This window comes from Aquarana catesbeiana, linkage group LG04 (assembly GCF_042186555.1).
Source record: "Aquarana catesbeiana isolate 2022-GZ linkage group LG04, ASM4218655v1, whole genome shotgun sequence".
NCBI classification, from domain to species: Eukaryota; Metazoa; Chordata; class Amphibia; order Anura; family Ranidae; genus Aquarana; species Aquarana catesbeiana.
Genome location: NC_133327.1, coordinates 414636407 through 414663586, shown reverse-complemented (window position 1 = coordinate 414663586; position 27180 = coordinate 414636407). Strand labels below are relative to the sequence as shown.

General features: G+C 40.3%; 1 protein-coding gene across 7 annotated transcripts in view; it reads right to left on the bottom strand.

Annotated features, from left to right (window-relative positions):
* EYA4 (EYA transcriptional coactivator and phosphatase 4) overlaps positions 1–27180 on the bottom strand; it is a 403396-nt gene that overhangs the window by 153113 nt on the left and 223103 nt on the right. For all 7 annotated transcript variants that reach the window (XM_073627302.1, XM_073627303.1, XM_073627304.1 and 4 more), the window contains one exon: positions 25539–25588. In XM_073627302.1, the coding sequence (XP_073483403.1) occupies positions 25539–25588 (50 nt within the window). The remainder of the gene's footprint in view (positions 1–25538; positions 25589–27180) is intronic.

Genomic DNA, 27180 nt, shown 5'->3' with positions numbered 1-27180 from the left:
AGGAAATACCCGACAAAGTAGGCCATAGATCTATGGTACATGGTGATTAAGGAGTTAACCATTTAACACCAGTCTATTCTCTTTGAAGAATTCTATGGGAAAACTATGGAAGGAGAATACACAAACTCCTTTTATATAATATCCTTGGTGGGAATTGAGTTCAAAACACAGGAACTGGAAACCATGAGTGCCAAAAAGCTGCATCTAGATACAAAGATATACTGGTTAGTCAGATCTTTTCACAAAGTTTGTTAAATATGTTAAAAAACTCAGTAATATCCATGTAAAACTGGTTGTTTCAATTAATTGCTCCTCACGCTGCGCACAGTGGTTTCTCCTGCTGGCTTAAAAGCCACGACAGGAGCAACAGCATGTGGTGAGGGGGGCAGGTATTCAACACACCTAGGGTAAAGTGATGAAGTCTGAGGACATAGGCTGCCAGAAAGGTAAGTATAAGTCCCCTTTCACACATGTAGGACCGTTCGCCGTTTTTTTATCCATACGTTGACGGATGAAAACGGACATCAATGCATTCCTATGGAAAAACGGAAGTAAATGAATGATCGTCCATTTACATCTGATTTCATCTGCTTCCGTGAAGATCCATTTTTTTGCAAGGATAAAATCCCTATTTTTTTATCCATCAAAAAAATGAAACTGAGGATAAACGGATGCAAATGGACAAGCGGTTCATTGTTTCATCCGTTTTTTCACTGGTTGTTAGAAGTTGGAGTCCTAACAACCAGCCACTTATCTCTGCTGACAGCAGAAAGTAAACAAAAGAAAAAAATCGGACAAGTGGGATGGGGGGCTGTGGGGAGGGGGTTTGTGGCAGAGAAAGGCAGGAGAGGTGAGGAGCAGTATACACTATCAGGAAGCAGTCTGTACAGACAGGCTCCCTCACTTGCCAATGCTGACTGTCATTGTCGGCCATTGGTCCCCTATGTGATAGCAATAAAATCATAACTAAAAACAAACACATGAAAAGTAAAAAAAAAATTTTTTTATATAATAATTTGAGCCTCCCCACCCGCACATACGCAGGCACATAAACAATAGTGCAATCTTTGGGATAGTTACATAAAAGAAAAAAAACGGCAATTGTGCTGCACATGTTACATGTCACCACACACACCAGAGTGAGATCAATAATTTTAGCACCAGAGCTTATGGATAACGCTAAACTTATGACCTGTAGGGGCTTTTCAAACATCACCTATGGAAAATATAGGGTATTGACGTTTTTCGCTGTTTCACAGGTGCACGAAATTTTAATGATTGACATGATGGGTATCTATTTACTCGTGCAACTTCATCTTTTATATTTTACAAAAAAATTGGGTAAACTATTTTGTTTGTATGCCCTAAAATTAACTTCAGTGTTTTTTTACAAACCGTTGTGCTAATATCATGTGACATAAAAATTTGGAACTGACCCAAATTTATTGTATAGGTGGTGTCTGTTTTCAGAAAATATATAATGGTTGCGGGTGTTAAGTAATCTTCAGGACTAAAATTATTTTTTACCCATGTAAACCAAAAATTTGAAATGGAAAAAATGGCTCCAGGACTCAGGTGGTTAAGTGGATGTAAAGAACTGATGGAAAAACTGATGACAAATTGATGTATAACTGATGCAAAACTGATGTACACTGATAAACGGATCAGTTTCTTCTTTCAAAAAATGTGACTGAACTGATGAAACAAACGGAACGCCTGTGTGAAGGGGGCTAATGCAGGCCATACATGGTCAAATTTCGAAATCATTTTCTTTTGAAAATCAGAAATTTTGTGCGTTTTGTGATCCGATGGTGCCACCATTGAAATTGAAATTCGACCAACCAAGCCTTCAATTGTACCTCATATTGCTACAGGAAAGAATTTTCGTGGCTGGGAATCTTCTTTTCTTTACGGGAATTTTCTTTTCATTAGCCCGCTAATGGTGCGAAATGCAAACGAAAATTCTTAGATATGATTTTCGAAAGAAAATTCTTTCGAAATCTGACCCATTTATGGCCTGCCTAAGGCATCTTCTTTTACAGTGTGGGCAAGCTTAGTTTGGACCCTGTAGTGACAAGGTAACTTTAGAGTGAGATTTTGGACACAGTAAAGCAGTGGTTAAAGTTGGCCTCAAATCAGCCCTCAGGTAATGTTCAATATATGTAATGCTTGGTAGAACTGTCAGAAACTGCAGACTTACTATAGTAAATGAGGGACAGCTACATTTTTGGCTAGGGGTAATGCTGGAGAAGACAATCTGAAACTGAGAACATGATACAAGAGGCTAGTAGTGATCAGTGCAATTTCTCTAAATGTTCTCACTACAGACTACTGAGGTCCAAGGGCTGCACATCATATACCAAAGGGCTGCATGAAATCTGCCATATGTATGCCATAAAACATGAAGCACACAGTGGTTGAATTGCATGCTGAAGGAACAGCTCACACCCAATCTAGCTTTCTGTAACGCAACAGCACTGTCCTTTAAAGGTTAAGTCCACCTTTCTGAACATGTTACAGGTCACAACCGTATATAGGGTGTAACCTGTAACATGTTCAGGGTCCACCCCCTGATCCCTCTCCTCCCTGTGACAGTGATCGGGGGATCCTCACGCCACACCTGCTGTCACAATTTGGAAAGAGAGCAGCTGTGTGGGTCTCCGCCACACAGCTTGGTCTCGTGTCTTTGTGTTAAATGCTGTAATCCTGATAACTATGCCTCTCATTTTATTGTACCCCTTTGTGCATTACTTTTATATCTTTTGTTATTTTACATTGCAAAACTCAATACAATCTTTGTAAAGCCAAACATGAACAGTTTGGGCCTCTTAAAGTAGTCAACAAGTGTTTAATTGCTTTGGGGTCCTGCATCACATACAAACATTACGCTGCCTTATTAGATAAGCTTTGATAGTGTTTTAGTTTCTTTGTTAAACAAAAGGTCTGGAGAAATCGAAGCATTGCCAAAACCACAAACAATTAAATTAGTACTGTTGCCTCTCTTTATATGAAATAAACTACTGGGACTCAGATAAACACAAATTAATGACATGCACCTGACATCAGACTCACTGGAGCTGGGAGAGAAATGGAGGTCTACAAAACATACTGTATGTTCTACATGTAATAGTAGTATATGAAGGCAATCAATGAATATAGCCAAAAAACAGCAAACAGTAATAAATCACTTCAACAACAGTGCTCAAACAAACTTCACAGGCTGATTGTATGTATTTAGTTCTTGGACTATTGTGAGAAACGGGAGATAATCCCCACAAAATCCACAGATAAAAAGGAAAATGGACTATCTCGGTACTCAAACATTTACAAAAACCATGATAAAAAATAAATGTATAATTTATTTTTTATCATGTATTTTGTAAATGTTTGGGCACCGAGATAGTCCATTTTCTTTTTTATACTTGGGGGTTTAGTGGGGATTACCTCCAGTTTCTCAATATTATTATTGCAAGGATGATGGTACCCCCTCCCTTACTTCCTAACTAATTTTTCTCATCATAGGCCCACCCTCTATAGTACTTGGACTACATATACTGAAGAACTGATAACTAGCAGTCAACCCTCTTGTATAATATTGTTCAGAAACAGTTTATTTAGAAGAGCAGATGCCTAGTAAGTAGAAGTGGACTTTTGGAGCCTGAAACCTGGAATGAACCTGTGTACATTGCCCAGGCTTAAAGCAGACTGTACATCAGAATAACTGTTGTTTCTCTAGTATTAGTCATTCAGCCTCTGTAAGTTATATTATTCTTACATAACAATATAATCATAATACTGAAGACATCCAAAGGAATAAACAACATAGCGTGCCTAAGTCACAGGTAAGAGAGAAAAAAGCCTTGCTATATTATTATTAGGGCATTGTGCAAGGGTTACATGAAAATGCTAAATTTCACAGACACCCCATTAAATGCCTAATTTTATCACTTCACAGCTCTGGATTTGAATAGCCGGCCACATGTGTTTGCTTTCAAAGTGATCTTTTAGACTACTCTGGAAAGGAGAGCTACACCTATAGGACCTTATAAAGCAATGAAAGTTTTTATTCTACATTTTCAAATGGTATGTTTTTCCTAAAATGAGTGAGGAGCAAAACATAAAGCACCTAGGAGAACAAGGACGTACAGACAGCCCATCTGCAATACAACCACATGAAAGACCCATGGGCAAATTCAAAACCATTAACAGAAGTGCCAGGAAAATCTGCCAGATAGCCAGATGCTGCAAAGCATTGAGGGATATCTTCCACAGGTTGTCATCTGAATCCTCTAATTACTAGTCAGTGGGAAAAAGCAAGAAGAATCAGACAACTCATGTACACAAAGCCCCGCACAGATATAACACCAAAAGTGAAGCCAATGTTCCATAATTGTCAGTTGTAGCTTTCAAAGTGTAGTAGTATTAATACTCAGATGTAATACTCCACAAAATCAAAAGCAGGAATCAAATCTGTAGCCAGTAAAAGGTTTCATGCTTTTAATTTTCAGGCTACAGCCTACTGCATGTCATTATGTGTTGAACGGATAGAAAAAAAAGATAAAAACTGGCAGGATATTTTAGCTGTATATTTATCACATTTAAAGAGTTATGCAACACTGGAAATCAATTACAATAAAAATGTGAGATGACCACGATAAGAGTAATATATATATATATATATATTCACTATATTACCAAAAGTATTGGGACGCCTGCCTTTACCAACACACATGAACTTTAATGGCATCCCAGTCTTAGTCCATAGGGATCAATATTGAGTTGGCCCACCCTTTGCAACTACAACAGCGTCAACTCTTCTGGGAATGTTGTCCACAAGGTTTAGCAGTGTGTCTATGGGAGTGTTGACCATTCTTCCAGAATCGCATTTGTAAGGTCAGGCACTGGTGTTGAACAAGAAGCCCTGGCTCGCAGTCTCCACTCTAATTTATCCCGAAGGTATTCTATCGGGTTGAGGTCAGGATTCTCTGCAGGCCAGTCAAGTTCCTCCGCCCCAAACTTGCTCATCCTTGTCTTTATGAACCTTGCTTTGTGCACTGGCGCACAGTTATGTTGAAAAAGGAAGGGGCCATCCCCAAACTGTTCCCACAAAGTTGGGAGCATGAAATTGTCCAAAATGTCTTGGTATGCTGACACTTTAAGAGTTCCCTTCACCGGAACCCAACCCCTGAAAAACAACCCCACGCCATAATCCCAAATGATTGGGACCAGTGCACAAAGCAAGGTTCATAAAGACATGGATGAGCAAGTTTGGGTTTGAGGAACTTGACTGGCCTGCACCCGATAGAACACCTTTGGGATGAGTGGAGACTGTGAGCCAGGCCTTCTTGTCCACATAAGTGCGTGACCCCACAAATGCGCTTCTGGAAGAATGGTCAACACTCCCATAGACACACTCCTAAACCTTGTGGACAGCCTTCCCAGAAGAGTTGAAGCTGTTATAGTTGCCAAGGGTGGGGCAAACTCAATATTGAACCCTACGGACTAAGACTGGGCAGGTGTCCCAATACTTTTGATAATATAGTGTATATACACTCACTGGCCACTTTATTAGGTACACCTTGCTAGTACCGGGTTGGAGCCCCTTTGCCTTCAGAACTGACTTAGTTCTTCGTGGCATAGATTTAACAAGGTGTTGGAAACATCCCTCAGAGATTTTGGTCCATATTGACATGATACACACCAAGTTTCTTAAGCACTAAGAGCTGCCAGTCGAATTTGTTTTCTGGGACCCAGAAAGGTATAAAAGGGGACGATCCACCAGTGCAGCTGCCTAATCACTGGAAAATAGAAGACAATAGATAAAAAACAAAAAGGCAGCACTCTATGGGGCCCATAGAGCGCTGCTTTTTTGTTTTTTGCATATTGACATGATAGCATCACGCAGCTGCTGCACATCCATGATGCAAATCTCCCATTCCACCGCATCCCAAAGGTGCTCTGTTGGATTGAGATCTGGTGACCATGGAGGCCACTGGAGTACAGTGAACTCATTGTCATGTTCAAGAAACCAGTTTGAGATGATTTGAGCTTTATGACATGGTGCATTATCCTGCTGGAAGTAGCCATCAGAAGATGGGTAAACTGAGTCAAAAAGGGATGGACATGGTCAGCAACAATACACAGGTAGGCCATGGCGTTTAAACGATGCTCAATAGGTACTAAGGGGCCCAAAATGGGCCAAGAAAATATCCCCCACACATTACACCATCACCACCAGCCTGAATTGTTGATACAAGGCAGGATGAATCCATGCTTTTGTGTTGTTTACACCAAATTCTGACCCTACCATCTGAATGTCGCAGCTGAAATCGAGACTCATCAGACCAGGCAACGTTTTTCTAATCTATTGTCCAATTTTGGTGAGCCTGAGTGAATTGTAGCCTCAGTTTCCTATGCTTAGCTGACAGGAGCGGCACCTGGTGTGGTCTTCTGCTGCTGTAGTCCATCTGCTTCAAGGTTTGATGTGTTGTGCATTCAGAGATGGTATTCTGCACACCCTGTTTGTAACAAGTGGTTATTTGAGTTACTGTTGCCTTTCTATCATCTCAAACCAGTATGCCCATTCTCCTCTGACCTCTGAAATCAACAAGGCATTTTCGTCCACACAACTGCTGCTCATTAGATATTTTCTCTTTTTCTGACCTTTCTCTGTAAACCCTAGAGATGGTTGTGCGTGAAAATCCCAGTAGATTAGCATTTTTTTTAATACTCAAACCCGCCCATCTGGCACAAACAACCATGCCACGTTCAAAATCACTTTAATCCCCTTTCTTCCCCATTCTGATGCTCGGTTTGAACTTTAGCAAGCCGACTTCACCACATCTAGATGCCTAAATGCATTGAGTTGCTGCCATGTGATTGGCTTATTAGCAATTTGTGTTCCTAAAAAAGTGGCTGGTGAGTGTATATACTGTACATAGTTTGCATATTATGTAGATATTATTGCTCAAAGGGAGGAAATGTTGCTTTCTGAGCAGACTCAAAAACACTCTTATCCAAATCTGCTTCGAAGAGGCCGACTTTAAAGGAAAAGACTTAAAGAGTAACTCCACAGTCGTGGGAAAAATTATAGCAAATAAAAAAAAAATAATATAGCATATTATTGCATATATAATTGTGACACAAGCCATATTGTAATGGAATGTTATTAAAAAATCACCTTTCCTTTTCAATCTGCAGTGCTGTGATTTTCTGTAAAATTCAATGCACTATGGCAACCTGGAGGCTTTCTGTACACAGCTGGTGTACGTACCTCTCCCAGAAAAGTAATTTCCTGCTTGTGGGATTGGCTCACTGATTTACCCAGAAGTCTACACCAGGATACACGTTAGATTTTAGGTATCCTCTGCAACAAAAATGTCATTTTTGGGGAGGTGCTCCCAAAGGGTTAATAACTCCTAAAGTAGACACTGCAACATTCCTCATTAGGACACTGCTGTGCATCAGGTGATCAAATCACTCTCATTCAGAATCAGAATCCAAAGGGCATAGAAGAACACACATTTTTTTTTCAGAGCAGAAACAGGTAGGAATCTGCTACAATGTTTGCTAAAGTCTCTTCAATGTACCTTGATCACCCAGAAGGGATTGTTTTTTTTTTAGAACAAAAGTGACAGTCCCCTTCTGCTTGACATCCTTCAACTGAAAAATCAAAGGAGCAGAAATGTTTTGGAGAAACAGCAGCTGCATCCAATCAGTTGCAATAACTGCAGTGGGAGATTTGCCCATCCACGCTGTATACCAGGGATCTTCAAACTATGGCCCTCCAGCTGTTGCGGAGCTACACTTCCCATGAGGCATTGTAAAACTCTGACATTCACAGACATGACTAGGCATGATGGGAATTGTAGTTCCTGAACAACTGGAGGGCCATAGTTTGAGGACCCCTGCTGTATGGCATGGATAGAGGAATCTGTCAGATTTGCATACATCTAATATTAGATGAACAGCCTAAAGCTTAGGGACTTCTTTTTAATGATAAAAGGTGCCATTTTTTCCCAAGTGTACTGTCTTATATTCTATATCCCAGGACGTTCCACGTGCAGTTACTGGTAAAGCTGCTTAAAAAAACTGATTTAAATAAATCTTCTGAAAATGTGTCTACTACTATGGGGTTCATGAGATATTGATTTGTGCTTGAATTGTTGACTATATATTTAAATCTCCCATTAGCATGAGATTAAAATCCCCACGTAGCCTCGTAGGCTGTTGGCAGTAAAAGGGCCGGGAAGCCGGCCGCCGCGTCCTCAACAACCGATGAGTCATCAGCTGTCAATGGGCCTCCCTGCTGACAAATGATTAATAAAAAAATAAAATAAACGGCCCCATGCCAAACTAAAAAAAATTAAAAAATGGCGTGGGGTGCCCTGAAAATCCATGCCAGACCCTAATCCGAACACGCAGCCTGGCAGGTCAGGAAAGGGGGGGAGAAGCGATGGGCCTCCCCCCTCCTGAAACATACCAGGCCACATGCCCTCAACATGGGGGGTGCATAAATTCCTAAAGCACCTTGTCCCCATGTTGATGGCGACAAGAGTCTCATCCTCACAGCCCTGGGCTGTGGTTGTGGAGGTCTGCAGGCGGGGGGCTTATCGGAATCTGGAAGCCCACTTTAAGAAGGGGGCCCCCAGATACCAGCCCCCCGCATGTGAATGAGTATGGGGAATGAGTTTTTGACATTTCCTTTATTAAAAATAAAAATAAGTACCCCCCCGATGTAGATATAGCAGCATGCAGCGCTCTGTGACATCACAAGGGGGGGGGGCGGTGCCACCAGGTGATTTTGCCGGGTGGCCCCGCCCTTATCTATATAAGAACCTTAAAAGCGCAAGCCAGCCATTCCTCCTTTTTGCTTTCACAGCCAGCAGAGCGTTTTTTTTTTTTTTTTGTCAGTTCTGGTGGTGCGTCATGATTGATGTTGGATCTACATGGGGGGAAATTGTTTTTTATTTTTTAATAAAGGAAATTGTCAAAAACTGTCTCTGTGTTTTATTACTTTTTGACACTTTTTAGTGAATGTGTAGGGGTACTATTTACAACATAGTAATTCATATAGGGGGTGGGATCTGGGGGCCCCCCTTCTCAAAAGGGGGCTTCCAGATTCTGAAAAGCCCACTGCCCGCAGGCCCTCACAACCACAGCCCAGGGTTGTGAGGGAGAGACCCTTGTCCCCATCAACATGGAGGCAATCTGCTTTGGGGAGCCCCCCTGCCCCAAAGCACCCAGCCCCCATGTTGGGGGCATGTGGTCTGGTATTGTTCAGGAGGGGGGGCTCAGATAAGGATCTGGCGTTCTAATACATGGTAAGATGTGCCACTTTACAGGCAGACTAAGGGGACCCCCCCCCCCCCCCGGCACTATAAAGGAATAAAGGAATTTTTCATTTTTAATGTTGCACTTTATGTCTCATTAAATTCACTGCTCTTGTGAAAACAATCTTTTACAATACATTGATACATGTCCCTCAGGGCAGTACCTGGACCCCCATATATTTTTTATGGCAAATTACTTGCATATAAGCCTTCAAAATGGGGACTTTTGATTTCTTAAGTCCGGCTCCCACAGACTTCAATGGAGTTTGCTGTTCGGGTCAGAACTTTTTCTCTGTTCAGGAGTTCTGGTGTGAACTGAACAGGGGGCTGTTTGGCCCATCTCTCCCCACTGGGAACATAAACAGTTATAAAATCACCCTTTTTGGTAGAATACAAAGAGTTAGAACTTTTTTTTCATGTGCTGCAGTTTTAACCCATTACTCTGCACTCATCATAGAGGTGACCTGTAACCAATTTGCACTACACAGCAAACAGTGGTTTATTACATTCTGATGACTCAAAACCATAAATAAAAACATTCATATAGCGTATATTATGTTTATGGTGCATGATGTCTATGTTCACGTACCTATGTTATTTTTAATCCTAGGATGGGTTACTGTAGCTTGATTTAATATTGGTGGGCTCTGTTTACCCACTCTGAAACTGGCAATAGACTTGCATTATCCCTTTCATGACTAAGCCTATTTTTGAAATTTGGTGTTTACAAGTTAAAATCCGTATTTTTTGCTAGAAAATGACTTAGAACCCCCAAACATTATATATATTTTTTTAGCAGAGAATCTAGAGAATAAAATGGCGATTGTTGCAATATTTTTTATCACACGGTATTTGTGCAGCGGTGTTTTAAACGCAAATTTTTGGAAAAGTGACATTTTCATGAATTTTAAAAAATCCAAACAGTAAAGTTACCCCAATTTTTTTGTATAATGTGAAAGATGATGTTACGCCGAGTAAATAGATACCAAACATGTCACCCTTTATAATTGCATGCACTCGTGGAATGGCGACGAACTACGGTACCTTTGAATTTCCATAGGCGACGATTTAAAATTTTTTTACGGTTACCAGGTTTGAGCTACAGAGGAGGTCTAGGGCTAGAATTATTGCTCTCGCTCTGACGATACCTCACATGTGTGGTTTGAACACCGTTTACATATGCGGGCGCGACTTCCGTATGCGTTTTCTTCGCTGCGCGAGCTCGCGGGGACAGGGGCACTTTAAAAATTTTTTTTTTTTTTATTTAATTTATTTATTTTTGTACTTTATAAATTGTGTTTAAATTTTTTTTTTTTTTTTTTTTATTGCTGTCACAAGCAATGTAAACATCCCTTGTGACAGTAATATGTGGTGACAGGTACTCTTTATGGAGGGATGGGGGGTCTAAAAGACCCCCCATCCCTCCTTTACACTTCAAAGTATTCAGATCGCCGAAAACGGCGATTCTGAATACTGTGTACTTTTTTAAATTCGGCGCCATTGGCAGCCGAGTAAACGGGAAGTGACATCATGACGTCGCTTCCGCATTTACAACAAGAAGGCTGGAACGAAGCCACTCGCAGCTTCGTTCCAGCCCGCCCCCAGCCGCCGAAGGCAGCCGAACGGACACCGGGCCTCCCGATCGCACGGGAGGCCCAGTAACAGCGGCAGGAGGCAGCGGGAGGGGGGGATGTCCCCTCCCGCTCCTCCGGTATAACAGCCGAGCGGCTTTTAGCCGCATCAGTTGTTATACTCGGGTAGCCGATCGCCCGCTGAAAACAACGGTACCTGCAGCTGCGGGCATCATCCCGGTATAACCCCGGAAAGCCGAGTACGCATATGTGCGTTCGGTCGGCGGGAAGGGGTTAAACTCCGATTCTAATAACATAATACTGTATTATAATAGCTTCTGATAACAAAACTTTTAAAGGCAACATGTAGAAGATCACCTGGGCTGTAATCATCTCAAATAGGACAACTAGTCCTGCTATAAAGTACTACTCATTCATAAAGTCATTGTTAAACAAAGGAAAGAAGCTTCAACAAATCTGTTCTTAGGGTAAAGTGTATGTAAACCCTCACAAATAAGTAAATAGCTTCAGATGATACACAGAGAAGAATCAAATCTCCCTACATAAGTTTTATTTGTATATATGCTATCTTCAGCTTTCTACACTCCTTAGAAAGTAAACATTGTGTTAGAATTTTTTGTTCCTGTACCACCACTTGGCTTACACTGTGTGACACCTGATTGGAGGAAAGGCACCCCCCCCTCCACATAGGCAGAGACTTGCAGAGCTGCAGTGTGAATAGACAAGCTTTCTGCTAATCTATTTCTATGCACCCACCGACAAATTTCCAGCTGCTTTAATCTTCTGTGTCGAAGAACTTGGCAGAAGTTATCATGCTGATAACAGAGGAACGGAGAAGCAAAAAGACACAGGACTTAGAGCTTTGGAGAGAGATAAGTAAACACTGCAGATACTGTATGTGTGCCTAGGTCAGATTTCATGAATCAGGGTTACATCCACTTTAATAATGTAAAGCAACTTTAAGCAGTTTAGTATAGTCAGAATAACTGACAAATTGTTAACTGGCTGATATACATGCATTGTACACACCTGTTTTTGATAAACTGTGCAACATAGTCTAAAAACAGAATTGTTGTAACCATTATCCCTATTTAACTTATTTTTTCTTATTTCTTTATTTTATAATACATTTTCAGTCTAGTCTCTGTCTGTAGGCACACCTGTCAGTTGGCAGTTTAACATCTTTTTTTAATATACTGCAAACAGATGTTCATGTGATAAATGCTTGCCTGATTCCTCTTTACTTACTCTAGCATGATAACGTTATTGCTACTGTCACTGAAAATGTACACTTGATAATTATTACTTGATAAGTCAACAGCATTGTAAGGTTTGAATGCTTCTAACAAGACAGAGGCTGAATGACCCAAGGCATTACACATATAAGGTGGGAAATCTTTGCATATAGCCAGAATCTTCTGTAAATTATGGTTAAAAGTAAAAAAACCCTCAATTTAATTTTCTAAGTGAAAAAGTTTCAAAGTGAATCATATGGTACTTTAGCAATCATATACCACTCAGTTTTCGTTCATTTTTTTGTTTTTGTTTTACTTAATGTGAACCTTTCCATGTAATGGTAACTTTAAACTTCACTCCACAGCTATTTTAAGTGCAATATTCAATTCTGCAAAATGCAAAGTTTAAAAAAATAAAAACAGCCCTTACTAATATGTTAATTTCAGTTTTTCTGTCAAATGTCAACAATTAAGAATTCATTTAAATGTGTAACTGCTCATCCTGGATCCTACCATATGCAGAGAGCAGTGACACATGAAGAGTGCAGGTGTCTGATGTGTGGGCTGTGATTTACAACCTGACTTCACCTTCTCTATGCTGTGCAATGTGCAAGAGGCTTTCAATGGTGGGTATAACTGGGTCTCTCATGACAAATGTAAAGGATATCTAAGAACAATAATGTAGTACATTTGCAGTTCACCAGTCCTTAGAGATGGCGGCTGCATTTTTGTTTTTTTCAGGCAAAGTACATCTTCTACAAGTACAGAAAAATAGTTTTTGATTGTCAGAATTCCAGTGCCCTTGTAACTTCTTCTGCATTGAAGTAATATCTCAAACAGAATTATCAGCTTTCCCAACTTTCATCTGTGAACTTCAAAACACTTCCTCTCTTGGTAAATAACAGAAAGTAAATAAGCGTCCCTAAGGGCAAACACAGAGGGGTGGTGGGATTTTTAAGGTGCCTACTCATCCAAAAAATCAGACAGACAATTATATAAACATCAAAGCTTATTTTAGTATGTTGACTATCCAGCCATGCAACAGAGTTGGAGGTTAGTCCATACAAACATTGTTTAAAATCAACATACATCCATATCAGAAAGATATATACAACCCCCAAATAACCAAAAGTAAATCACCATCCCTAAGGGCGAACACAGAGGGGTAGTAGGATTTTTAAGGTGCCTACTCATCCAAAAAAATCAGACAATTATAAAACCATCAAAGCTTATTTTAGTATGTTGACTATCCAGCCATGCAACAGAGTTGGAGGTTAGACCATAAAAACATTGTTTAAAATCAACATACATCCATATCAGAAAGATATTTACAACCCCCAATTACAGTATAGTTCCCTATACACCATGGGTGCTCAACCTATGGCCCTCCAGTTGTTGCAGAACTTCAAGTCTCATCATGCCTTTGCCTTTGGGAGTCATACTTGTAACTGTCAGCCTTGCAATGCCTCATGGGACTTGTAGTTCTGCAACAGCTGGAGGGCCACAGGTTGGGTACCCGTGCAATACACAGTAGTGCTATTACATACAATTGTTAAGCATGTATACATTATCCACCTATGCACCAAACTGGTTTATTAAAACATAAAACTGTGGAGGGACTGCAATCTCTCTACACATTTCACTGGTATGCTTCTTCAGGAGAGAGGTGTTCATAAAGAATGTTGAAGAAAAAGTTACTGGTATAAGCTGGCCAAAAAGGGTATGCAAAGAAGATGCTACCACAGAAACAATGGACATAGTAGAGGGAGAAAGAACAGGCTGCAAATTCCTTAACTCTGAACAGACATGAGTCCAAAAAGGTTCGCCATACAGATCTCCTGTTCCTAAGGTGGTACCCAAACAGGAAATAATACAGGGGACTCCCCGGTAATTGTAACACAGATCCACAACCTGCACCAGCCCCACACCCCACAGGGAGCAGAGAGAAAATATAATAAAAATAACAAAGGGAGTTGTTTGTAGTCCAAGTTAGGAAAGCAGACTAAGTTGACAATGCTACTCCTCCATGAATCTCATACAATGAATGAATGCTGTCACCCTTGGACAGTGTGTTACTGTCAGGATCACCAGGTAAAAATAATTAAAAAAAGGCTTAAAAATCAAAACTAGTTCAACTAGCACATCTAAATACTAGTATGCCAAATATATTCTAAGATACAGTCAAACACTATACAAAATTAGGATGTACAGTGGAACCTTGGTTTATGAGTAACGCGGTTAACGAGCATTTCAAAAGACGAGCAGCTTTTTCTTTTAAATTCTGACTCGGTTTGCGAGTGTTGTCTTGCAAAACAAGAAGAATTCAAGCTAATAGGCGGTGCAGTACCACATTTGGCCAGAGGTGCGGGGGCGCCTGGGACACTTAGAACAGTTCGGAGCCGTTCTGAAATACTTGGAAACACTCGGAAATACTCCGTTCCTGAGTGTTTCTGAGGCTTTCCGAGTTCAGCCGAGCTGTCCCTGAGTATTTCAAAGGCTCTCCGGCGCCCCACACCTCTGGCCACATGCGGTATTACATGTAATAGAAGTCAATGTGGAACAAATTATCTTTGTTTCCATTGATTTCTGGGGAAACTCGCTTTGATATGTGAGTGCTTTGGATTACAAGCATTCTCCTTGAATGAATTATGCTCATAATCCAAGGTTCCACTGTATTAAGATTATTTTTAGATTGGAAGAAAGTGATTTTACAACTGTAAGGAACAGCATCCACAGCTCTATACCACTTATAATAAGAGTTTCCTGCAATGTAATCCTATGCATTGCTGTCCTCACTGATCACTGGGCAAGTTGCCAAATTACTGGGAAGAAGTTCAGGTGTCCAACATATCAAAAGGTCAAGAAAGCTCCTCTATGCATGTTCAGGAATGAGAAAACTGCAGCTTGGGATAAGTAAATAATTGGTAACTTCACCGGGCTAAAGAAACTGGGTGTCATGTAACCTAAAAGATTAATGCCTACAAAACATGAGTGCTATGACTCTATAAACAGCTTTTAAAGAAATTATTTTTTTTTTATCTGATATTATACTATTGTATTATGGTGCCCACATTAGGTTATATCTCAATCATGTAAGAAATAAAGTAGAAAAGGACTAGGCTATATGTGTTTTTCCAGTTGTTATATATATCACTGATACTCCTTTCACACTGGAGCGGTGAGGGCGTTAGCGGTAAAACTAGCGGCGCTTTACCGTTGTTATTGCAGCACTATGCTACCACTAGCGGGGCACTTTTACCCCCCCCGCTAGCGGCCGAAAAAAGGGTTAATAGCGCCCGTGTTGCAGCGCTGCCGAAGCGTGCGCAGCACTGCCCATTCATTTCAATGGGCAGGGGCAATGGAGGGGTGGCGTATACAATGCTCCCGCACCGCCCCAAAGATGCTGCTTGCAGGACATTTTCTGTCGTCCTGCAAGCGTACCGCCCCAGTGGCTTGAGAGGCAGTTTTCAGGCGCTTTACATTTTTAGCGCTAAAATGGCAGAAAAGTGCCTCAGTGTGAAAGGGGTCTAACTGTCATGCTCTATGTCTTAATTTAAAGTGATTGTAAATAAACAATCATCTTGTAAAACAACCTAATCGGTTTAAAATAGAAATGAAAGGCAAAACATTTTTGTATAGATATCAAAATTAGTATAAATACCTTTTTTCCTTTTTTTAATCAATGATCACATTCCCTCTGTTCTCAGCTGCATAAGAACTGGGGGGGGGGGGAGCAGCAGTACACTGAGCTTCCCAGTGAGGGAGTGTCAGGACAAGTCTGATTATTGAAGAAAAGCACAATGAGTTCTCAGTATAGCTTGAAAACTGACCACGTTGTGCCCTCCTGCTTAGTGTGGTGAGTTTTTAATAGGAAAGCAAAGGAACACCAGGGATTTCATATAAAGGAAGCAATACAAAGAGAACAGTATACTTTCTCATAGAAGTATATGGCACACATCAGGAATATAAAGTTTTGGGGTAATAAACGCTAAATAAATCCTGCTCCTTTAAAGCATGTTATATGATACAGTACTGATGGTGTATACAGGTTAGAGTGGCTTAACAACCACTTTAAGCACCTGTAGTGAATGTTTGGTGAATGGTATATTCGCTGCTTTATATATGTTCTCCAAAGATTTGCTACACACATCTTTTAAAACAAAGCACCATACTCCATACCGTTTTCTGTTCTGTCCTGTAATTCTGTATTTGGTCTGCTTTTAATGTATTTATTCCTTCTTTAACCCCTTCGCTGCCAGAGCCTTTTTTTGCACACGTTTAAAAAATCATTTTAGGCCTGTAGATTACATAAAATCCACAAACATTATATATTTTCTGAAAGCAGATAGCCTAGAGAATAAAATAGTGGTAGTTCCAATTTTTTTACGTCACACAATATTACCGCAAAGGTAAAAAAAAAAAAGACACACTAACATGAATTTCAGGGCAAAAAACACAATAAATTACCCAAATTTGTGGTATTATATAAAAGATGAGGTTGCGCCCAGTAAATAATTACCCAACATGTCAAACCTTAAATTGTTTTGCGCCCATGAAATGGCGTCAAACTTCAGTACCTTATATTTTCTATAGGCAACGCTTCAAAAGCCCCCTATAGGTATTAGTTTAGTGTTACGGAGGAGGTCTGGTGTTAGAATTATTGCTTTCACTCCAGCATGTGCGGCGATATGTAACAAGCATATCGCAATCAACGTTTTCACGCATAAGGGCCCTGACGCATGCATTTACGTGCTTGTGTATATGTGGGGGTGGGGGGGCCTCAACATTTTTTTTGGGGGGGGATTTTATGTGCCTGGGTGTATCTCTATTTTTGAGGGAGCGAGGGGTGTCTATAGACACAGGCAGCTCTGTTTGGAATCTAGCTCACAGGTGGCTTCCTATGGTGGCACACCAAGAAAAAGAGGAGCCAGGAGCAACACAGAGAAGAGGAGGATCGGGAATAATGTGCACAATTCCATTGCACAGAGCAGGTAAGTATAATGTGTTTGTTATTATAGACAAAATAATTACTTTAAAATCACTTTAAAAAGTTTGTGTTCTGCAAATTGTGGACCCATATCAGGAAAGGCCTGTTTCCATCAAACTCAAAGACAGCTTTAAACATCAAGCAACCCATGACAGATAATGCATCTGGAACCAACAGTGGCTTCCCCTCCATCTACTTTATTTTCTACCTGGAAATCTGCCGACCTACTGGAAAACAATTCACATGAAGATAGCAAGTTTTTATACCTACTGGAATTGTCCTTTAAATATATTAAATTATTTTTGAATACAAGAACAATGTCATTTTTACAATAACTATTGAAGTTATATTGGAGGTCATTTAAATGAGTACATCTGTTATGTTGTATATGCACGCTGAGTTTTCAAAAATATGTTTCGTTTTAACAATTAATATTTTTTTAAATTCAGAAATCTGTGTAGTAAGCATAACACAGGTTCTAACATAACATATATATTTCTTAGTGTGTTCTGTGTCTACAACCACTAGAGTGCGCCATGTTATCACCATTTCTTTTTTTGAATTTGTATGTTTGGTTCTTTTTGTAAAAGTGAAATCATAACAGTCTGTTTCAAAAATTAGTTATATATTACAGCAACTATAACTGTACATATCCAACAAAACCATTTCTCTTTCTACGTTGTTATTACAGTTTTCTACTTTATGTATTAAATGATCTGCCTTAAAAGGGACCTGTCATGAGAGATACCGCATCTCACTAAAGTGAGTACACCCCTCACATGTGTGTAAATATTTTTTTCATGAGACAACACTGAAGAAATTACACTTTGCTACAATGTAAAGTAGTGAGTGTACAGCTTGTATAACAATGTAAATTTGCTGTCCCCTCACAATGTCTAAACCGCTGGCAACAAAAGTGAGTACACCCCTAAGTGAAAATGTCCAAACTGGGACAAATTAGCCATTTTCCCTCCCCGGTTTCATGGGACTCGTTAGTGTTACAAGGTCTCAGGTGTGAATGGGGAGCAAATTAAATTTGGTGTTATCGCTCTCACTCTTTCATACTGGTCACTGGAAGTTCAACATGGCACCTCATGGCAAAGAACTCTCTGAGGATCTGAAAAAAAGAATTGTTGCTCTACATAAAGATGGCCTAGGCTATAAGAAGATTGCCAAGACCCTGAAAATGAGCTGCAGCATGGTGGCCAAGACCATACAGCGGTTTAACAGGACAGGTTCCACTCAGAACAGGCCTCGCCATGGTCGACCAAAGAAGTGCACGTGCTCAGCATCATATCCAGAGGTTGTCTTTGGGAAATAGACGTATGAGTGCTGCCAGCATTGCTGCAGAGGTTGAAGGGGTGGGGGGTCAGTCTGTCAGTGCTCAGACCATGCGCCGCACACTGCATCAAATTGGTCTGCATGGCTGTTGTCCCAGAATGAAACCTCTTCTAAAGATGATGCACAAGAAACAGTTTGCTGAAGACAAGCAGACTAAGGACATGGATTACTGGAACCATGTCCTGTGGTCTGATGAGACCAAGATAAACTTATTTGGTTCAGATGGTGTCAAACATGTGTGGCAGCAACCAGGTAAGGAGTACAAAGACAAGTATGTCTTGCCTACAGTCAAGCATGGTGGTGGGAGTGTCATGGTCTGGGGCTGCATGAGTGCTGCCGGCACTGGGAAGCTACAGTTCATTGAGGGAACCATGAATGCCAACATGTACTGTGACATACTGAAACAGAGCATGATCCCCTCCTTTCAGAGACTGGGCTGCAGGGCAGTATTCCAACATGATAACGACACCAAATACACCTCTAAGACGACCACTGCCTTGCTCAAGAAGCTGAGGGTAAAAGTGTATACATATGTGACTCTGCACTTCCGGGTAGGGGGCATGCGCGTACCGCCAGCGCCGCACTTCTGCTATAGTCACAGTCACAGCAGAAGCCGATCAGCTGGTGCCAGCCAATGAATGTCCGCTGGCATCCACTGATCGGCGAGGAGAGAGGCTGGACGGAGCTCTGCATATGTAACCAATGCAGAGCTCAGTCCTGACAGCTGGGATGTGATGGATTCTCTTTCCCTGCAAAGCAGGAAAAAAAATCCTTCACATCACTTAGTGAAATCAGCACACTGTGTACACAGAAACACTGTTAGGCACACATTTAACCCTTTGATTGCCCTAGATGTTTAACCCCTTCCCAGTCAGTGTCATTAGTACAGTGACAGTGCATATTACATAAAAAAAATAAAAACTCCACTATATGTACCATAGTTTGTAGGCACTATAACTTTTGCGCAAATAAATCAATATACGCTTATTGAGACTAAAAATATGTAGCAGAATACATATTGGCCTAAATTTATGAAGACATTTTACTTTTTTAATTTTTTATTCGATATGTTTTACAGTAGAAAGTAAAAAATATTGTTTTATTTTCAAAATTGTCTGTCTTGTTTTGTTTATAGCGCAAAAAATAAAAAACCCAGTGGTGATCAAATATCACCAATAAAAAGCTCTATTTGTGGAAAAAATGACAGAAATTTAATTTATGTATATATTGTTGCATGACCGCGCAATTGTCAGTTAAAATAATGCGGTGCCATATCGCAAAAAAATGGCCTGGTCGGGAAGGGGGTAAATCTTCCAGAAGTCAGGTGGTTAAAGGAAAGTATTTGTGTCTATGCATAGCCATTTAATACCATTTTCTTCTAAACTGTTGATATTTTTGGGACTGAGAGTTTTTGCAGGTGTAATGAAGTCAGTGCAGAGTTTATGATACAATGTAGGAGCTACATGGCTATTTCCCCCAATCACAACTCAGCTTCCCAGCACAATCAATTATAGTCTTTATTGAGATTCCATGGTGGTTTATTGGCAACACTGATTTATCTGTCGTTGCCAGTCGTTCTGGCTGGACAATGGGCAAAACTGACACTGGCAAATGATGCAGTCAATCATTAGCATGAACATGGCAGTGATTTTTTTTAACTTTTTTTTTGGGGGGGGGGGTCTACTTTGTAAGATAGTTTTATAACCTGTGATAGTGTTAGTAGATCCATCATTCTTCCTATATCTGCGATATGGTGACAACTGTGCTTGTTCTACAGTGACATGACACAGCGTTTTGTCTCCTGGTTGACAGGGTATTCTTAGATGGATATTTAGTTTTAAATAGACTTTAGGTAAAAGGAAAGCAAATAAAGTCCAACTCAAACAAACATTTTAAGTAATTACAGCAACATTTTATTTTTTTAATTTTTCTTTTGTAAAAAAAAGTTCAAGTCACATGAATAAAAGCTAACCATTGTAAGCTCTTATGGCAGAATAATATGGTTTCCCCAACCCTGACACTGCCACTTTTGGTGTTCAGCTCAGTCTGTTAAAGGAAGTCAAAGAATAAAAGATCCACTGGTAGGACCAACAGGTAATAAAATTATGTAACGATGGGACTCAGAAAAACAAAACATCTGTGTTAATGTTTGTGACAGACTGCATCATATGTACTTTTTTATTTCTGCCCATCGTTCCAATGTAATAGATAAGGATGCATTCACACCTGCGATGCATCCTGCCTGCTATTAGATGCAAGAGCCCCAGTGGTAGTTCCTGCAATTAGCTGTGAGTAGGCAGCTCTATTGAAAGCAATGGGAGACTGCCATTTCTCGCAGCTAATAGCACCCACGCACTTGTAAGCACTCCTACAGTAATCACATGCGAGTGATTGGCCCTGGAGCCAGCAGCCTCCTACTGCTTTCAATAGGGCTGCCTGGGGTTTTACAGTAGATTTTCAAACTTGCATACCTGCTCCTTCCCTAACAGTACTGCAGTCTGATGGTTCAGCTGGCCATTCCAGCACTAGGCACTCCATTGTGAGAGGCAGAATGGAGGGCAGACATGGGCCTCATGTGATGTGTAAGATTGCTAGTGGAGTTGAAGTAGTAGATTGGAGAGCCAAGTGGTGCTGTCAAAGTAGGATCAGGCAGTTTGGGGGTTTGTGGTCGAAATCTTGACTACAGACTTATGTTAATGTTAGATGTTTTATATATAAATAAATCTTATAATAATGTAATACATACAGTATGTATATGCTTTATTGACAAACTGATATTAAAAATGTCACTAAAAGGTATCATAAATCGAGCGGGCCTTTCCAAGAGTAGAGAGAGATGGGAGAGAGATGTGGGGCCAATGTCTACAGAGGAATGGGATAGGATCCTTAGACAAGGAGCACTGGTCTCGATTTCCCCCCTCACAGAAGTTATCTCACCTGTTCTTAATCCATAGAGTATATTATACCCCCCAAAAAATGTTTAAACTTGGGTGGAGACAAAATGATCAGTGCCCCAGGTGCAGGGCATCGGGGGACTTTATTCATATGTTATGGAAATGCCCAAAGTTATTCAGATACTGGGTAGAGATCGTAGATAGGATAAATATAACCTTTAAGACTGCAATCGAGCCGTCGGCTAAGACCTGCTTATTGGGGAATATGGAGGGGGGCAATGTCCAGAAGGATACCACTGAAGCAGTGCTAAGATGTCTATTTCAGGCGAGAAAATTAATCGCACAGCAATGGCAAGCACATAACCCCCCCATCTGCAGAGAACTGGTTTGCAACCATCAATTTAATAGCTGGGAATGACAGAGTGATTTTTATTAGACAAGGTAACTATAGGAAGTTCAAGAGAATGTGGAGACCCTGGCTGGATAAGTTGGGGTTTCCCTTATAAGGAGAGAGGGGTGAATTGCATTCCCCCTGCCCTCTTTTTGCTTTTCCCTTTTTTCTTTTTCTTTCTTTTTTTTTTTCTCCCCTCTCCCTTTCTATTGAGGATTATGGACATCCCTTGCTCTGATATTCTTTCTGACTCTCTGCAGTAGGTTTACCTAAATACCCATTTTTTCTGATGATTTTATAATCAATAGAGTCGATACATAGTTAAAGACTGAGTGGTGCAAGGGTGGGTGGGGGGTTGGGAGAGAGGGAGTGGGTAGATAAAGTAATAATAGAGTTTTGTATTGCAATATATTACACTATATCTTATGATGTTGTATCTTTTAACCTTTTTTTGCTATCTGTGTAATAATAACTTAATAAATAAATAAAGAAAAAGTAAAAGTTAAAAAAAAAAAAAAGGTATCACAAAATGGAAAATAATTGAGATTCACTGTATAGGAAGCAAAGTAATGAGAACATGTTAGCTCACAACCTGCCTCTGTCTTCTTGTTGTAGTTACATATTTGGCTAGATATAAATGAGCTGCATTTGCTTACTTTAAAAAAAACAGGCACCAGAGCTGTCATGCTGAACTTGTCTCTACGAACTAATGAATCTCTGAACCAGTACAAACATATAGGCACCGGAGTGTAAAAGACTTGTCATCTTTGCAGGGGAAACTTGGTGGAAAGGAAGAGAAATTATCAAGTACAAACCCTCAAATATTTCAGTAAATACAGATTGCTCAGCTCCTTATCATCTCGTTACCTTTCTGGTTACAGTCCACTGAATTTAATTAACTCTTGTTATGGGTTTGCAAGAAAGGAACCTTTCCATTTCCCAAGCATGTAAACCTAGTGAAACCCATATAATCAATTCCATCTGATGTTTTCAAATGCAATGAGTAAGCGGACTAAGCTGCACTGCTACTGGGATGCACATTTAAACTCTTTTAAAAAGCAATACACAACCAAACACCCATGTATATCTCTAAACACACCTTTACACATCTCTAAACAACAATGAGAGTCTCCAAGGAGCCCATTCGGCCTCCCTGTCATATTTGTTTTTACACCAGGACAGGAGCTGTGGCGGCTCCAGTTCCAGTGTGAGGAATGCAGTCCTGCCTCTCCTCCTAACCGGGTTCTGCTTCTTTCTGCTGCCTGGGCCCCTGTGAGCCCCCCATGGTCCCATCCACAGTGCTACTGACCCCTTCCTTTTGTGAATGAACACAGTGAGTGATTGGTACAGATCAGTAACTATGGTATGTTTACTATGCTTCGGTGTCTGAATGAACAGGGAGACTGTGTAGAGCTATACCTGTTCATCCATTCTGTGCAGCTAAGGCTTCAGAGATGGAAATTGAGGACTTTGTCTCCTTTCTCTGTCTCAAAAGTTCTCTATCTCAAAATTTAGACCCCTGATATTTTATCAAAGCCCCCCAACAGGGCTGCAAAAAATGTAAAAAAATTAAAAATACAATTGTAAATAAAAAAAAATTGGAAAAAAAAGATAAAAAAATAAAATAACAAAAATTTAAAAACGACTGACACCATCCACTGTCCTGCTGAAACCATCCACTGCTCTACTGACTCCATGTGTTGCCCTCCTGACACCATTCACTGCTCTGCTGACAATGCCCACTGTCCTACTGACACAATCTACTGCTCTACTGACCCCATCCTTTGCCCTACTGACAAAGTCCACTGCTTTACTGACACTGTCCACTGCCCTACTGGCACTGTCCACTGCTCTACAGACACCATCCACTGCCCTACAGACACCATCCACTGCCCTACAGACACCATCCACTGCCCTACTGACACTGTCCACACACCATCCACTACCCTACTGACACTGTCCACTGCTCTACTGACTGACACCATCCACCGCCCTACTGACATGCCCACTGCTTTACTGACACTGTCCACTGCACTACTGGCACTGTCCACACACCATCCACTGCCCTACTGACACTGTCCACACACCATCCACTGCCCTACTGACGCTGTCCACACACCATCCACTGCCCTACTGACACTGTCCACACACCATCCACTGCCCTACTGACGCTGTCCACACACTGTCCACTGCTCTACTGACACTGTCCACTGCTCTACAACTGACACTGTCCATTTTTAAGTAGGCTAAGTTTATATTTTTACAGTGACATTTGTTTTATTATATTTGTATAAGTTTCCTTACTATTTAGTTAGACCTTGCTAGTTAATATCTTTAAAAAAAAAGGTGGGCACTAAGTCCCGGTGATCTTTGATCTCTTTCATGTTGTTCAGGTAGATCTCCATCTCTTAAAGGTTGCCTACCCCTGCTCTAGGGTAATCAAAAGAATTGGAGAGGTATCTAAAAGTGTGAACAGTTTCTCTAAAATCTTTTGAATTACTTCTCAATATGTAAATAAAGATCTGAAATAATTATTTAGCCACTTGGAGCATCTTGGCGTGCGGTGGGAGTATCTTGTCACACGGTGGAGGTAGGGGGTGGTAGTGGAGGCCCCGGGTCAATTTTTGTATTGGAGCCCACAAGCTTCAAGCTACACCCCTGTCTCTAAACACATCGCCTAGCTGAAGTTGTATGCATAGTGGCACATGACTGTCACAGATGGGAAAAGGTGTCTTTAATGTTGTGATTGACAGCTTGGTTATACCTTATCTTTGCCTGGTGAGGCTTATAAGCTGAATTGTTTATATCTGGTAGCAGGTCCAATAAGTATTGGCAAAGGAAATGGTTGCTTTATATGTCAGACAAGTATGATCTAAACGGTAGAGGGATGACCAGGAGGACATCAGGTGAGAGCAGCTATTTTCAACTAGGGTTTAGTTGCCTGTAAGGATGCCTTTCTGACCAACACTATAAGGGGGACAATTTTCTCACTGACCATCATTGTAAGCTTTTAGGCATTGTTTTTCCAGATGACCCTCAATAAACTGGTTTTGGCAGGGGTTCCCCACTATCTGAAACATATTTTAAGGGTTCCTTTGGAGTAGAAAAGTTTAAGAAAGGCAGGGTTAAAGGTTCTCCGGGTTGAAAAATGTAGCACCCGGTGGGAAAATTACTAATTGTACATCTATGCATAGCTAGGGTTTTATCCCCTCAAGTTATATTACACTAGCACATATTTCTTTGGATTAAAATGAAGGTACAAAGAAACAACTTTCCAGAATGCTAATAATGTTATTACTGAAAATAATCCACAAACATTTTAAAAAGCTACAAGCAAGCTGTCAAGAGCATTCAGCCCTGTATAGCAAATCTGTTTTTAAACAAAAATAGTGCATTGTAAGTCTTTGTAAGACTTTATAATTCTAAAGTAGCTGGAAGCTAAAGAAAAAAATCCTGATGTGTAACAGGTGACAAGTTGGCAATATTGTTTCTGCAAAGTGTTCCTGCTTTTATCTCCTCCCGTCCTTTCCATGCCGCTCTCGTATTAATTGTAAAAGCCATTAACACCATTAGCATGCCTGGTGTGAGTTACATTTCAAAGCACGTTAGCCTAGCCCATATGCCATACACCCTAGTCTTTGCTGCCTCTGCTTTCTTTCAGACTCGTGCTTTTTTGGTATGATTTACCCTTGAAAGTAGCACCAGTTTCTTACAAATCATTTTTGCACTCCATCTGCAAACCGTGAAACATTTTAACGCTGGTTACCTGGAATTCTGAGGCTCTGGAACATCTGATTCTGGGCACGGTTTCTTTACCTGAAAAAGGAAATGGCTGCTAGTTATTATATCTAGCAAAGTATTCCATGATTTCACATACACTTAGCTTAGACAATATTTCCTGCTTAAATTTGGTATGCACATTTTGTTCTTAGTTTTTTAAACTTTTTTCTATGTAATGAATATATATCAATGGCATTTCTACAAGAAGTTACAGTATTTCTGAAATTCCCAGACAACACAGACTATCCAAACGACAGGAACAAAAAGACACTCTCGGCCAAGTTCCTTTGACTTTGAATGAAACTCTGTTTGCAGCTGGTAGGGGAAAACTATTTTTACTACTTATTTCCTGTCAAAGCTTTCAATAATAAACACCAGATTTAAAGGTAAATGGCATTTAAGAGTATTTATATTTTCTATCCCCAGAAGTCTGGGTATTATGGCAAACTGACTCGAATTGATTTTCAATGTTATGGATTAATATAAATATAAAAATGAGTATAAACAGTAACACTTTCAATGGATTTATGATATATCTAAAGGGAAATTAAACTGCATTTTTAATAATAACACATGTTTGCGTGAGTCATTTTACTATGATTTTCCTATGAGTTTACATGCTATCTCTACAAACTTTAAATTACTGTATTGTATATATGGCTGTATGGGGGTGTGTAGGGGTTCAGCTCCTCCTAAAAACAGAGGATCTATACACTTTCATGCTTGTCATACCTGATGAAGGATCTTGATCCAAAACTGTAATTTGATGAGTTTTTTACTTCTTAATAAATCTACAAGGTGCTGCAGATTGGACTTTTTTGTTCTTCAACATATTGGAGCTTGGGTGATCTCTGTTGTCTGCTTTGCACCTGAAGGATCTAGTTTCTTGCTGGGTGTGTGCTGTTCTGATCAGCTTGTGCACTTGTGTGTATATATATATATGTGTGTGTATGTATGTATGTGTGTGTCGTGTGTATATATGTTGTGTCTCCAGCCTCTTGATGGATCTGAAACTATTGTAATTTGATGTGCTTTTGACTCTCTTAATAAATCTACAAGGTGCTGCAGATTAGACTTTTTTGTTTTTGTATTATTATATACACATTTGTTCCTTGAAGCATGGTTCAGCAGGCAACCCATTCAGATTTAATCAGCCAAAGTGAACATTAAAACACAAAAAGAGCAGACAGCACACCATTACTCACACCCTACATGGGGGGTTATTTACGAAAGGCAAATCCACTTTGCACTGAAAGTGCACTTGGAAGTGCAGTCGTGCTAAATCTAAAGGGTAGATCTGAACTGAGGTGAAGCTCTGCTGATTTTATCATCCAATCATGTGCAAGCTAAAATGCTGTTTTTTATTTTCCTTGCATGTCCCCCTCAGATCTACAGCAACTTTACTTTCAGTGCAGTGCAAAGTGGCTTTTCCTTTATTAAATAACCCCCATTGTGTTGCACTTAGGTGCTTTGCAGGATATACAGTATGTGTTTTGGAGGTTGCCATTCAAAATGTTTACCACTAGAACACATATAACCTTGTGTGAATGGGCTCATACATGCTATTAAATGGCTAAACCAATTTAGATACAGTATTTGATAAGTTTGTGCTCATTTTTACAGTATTA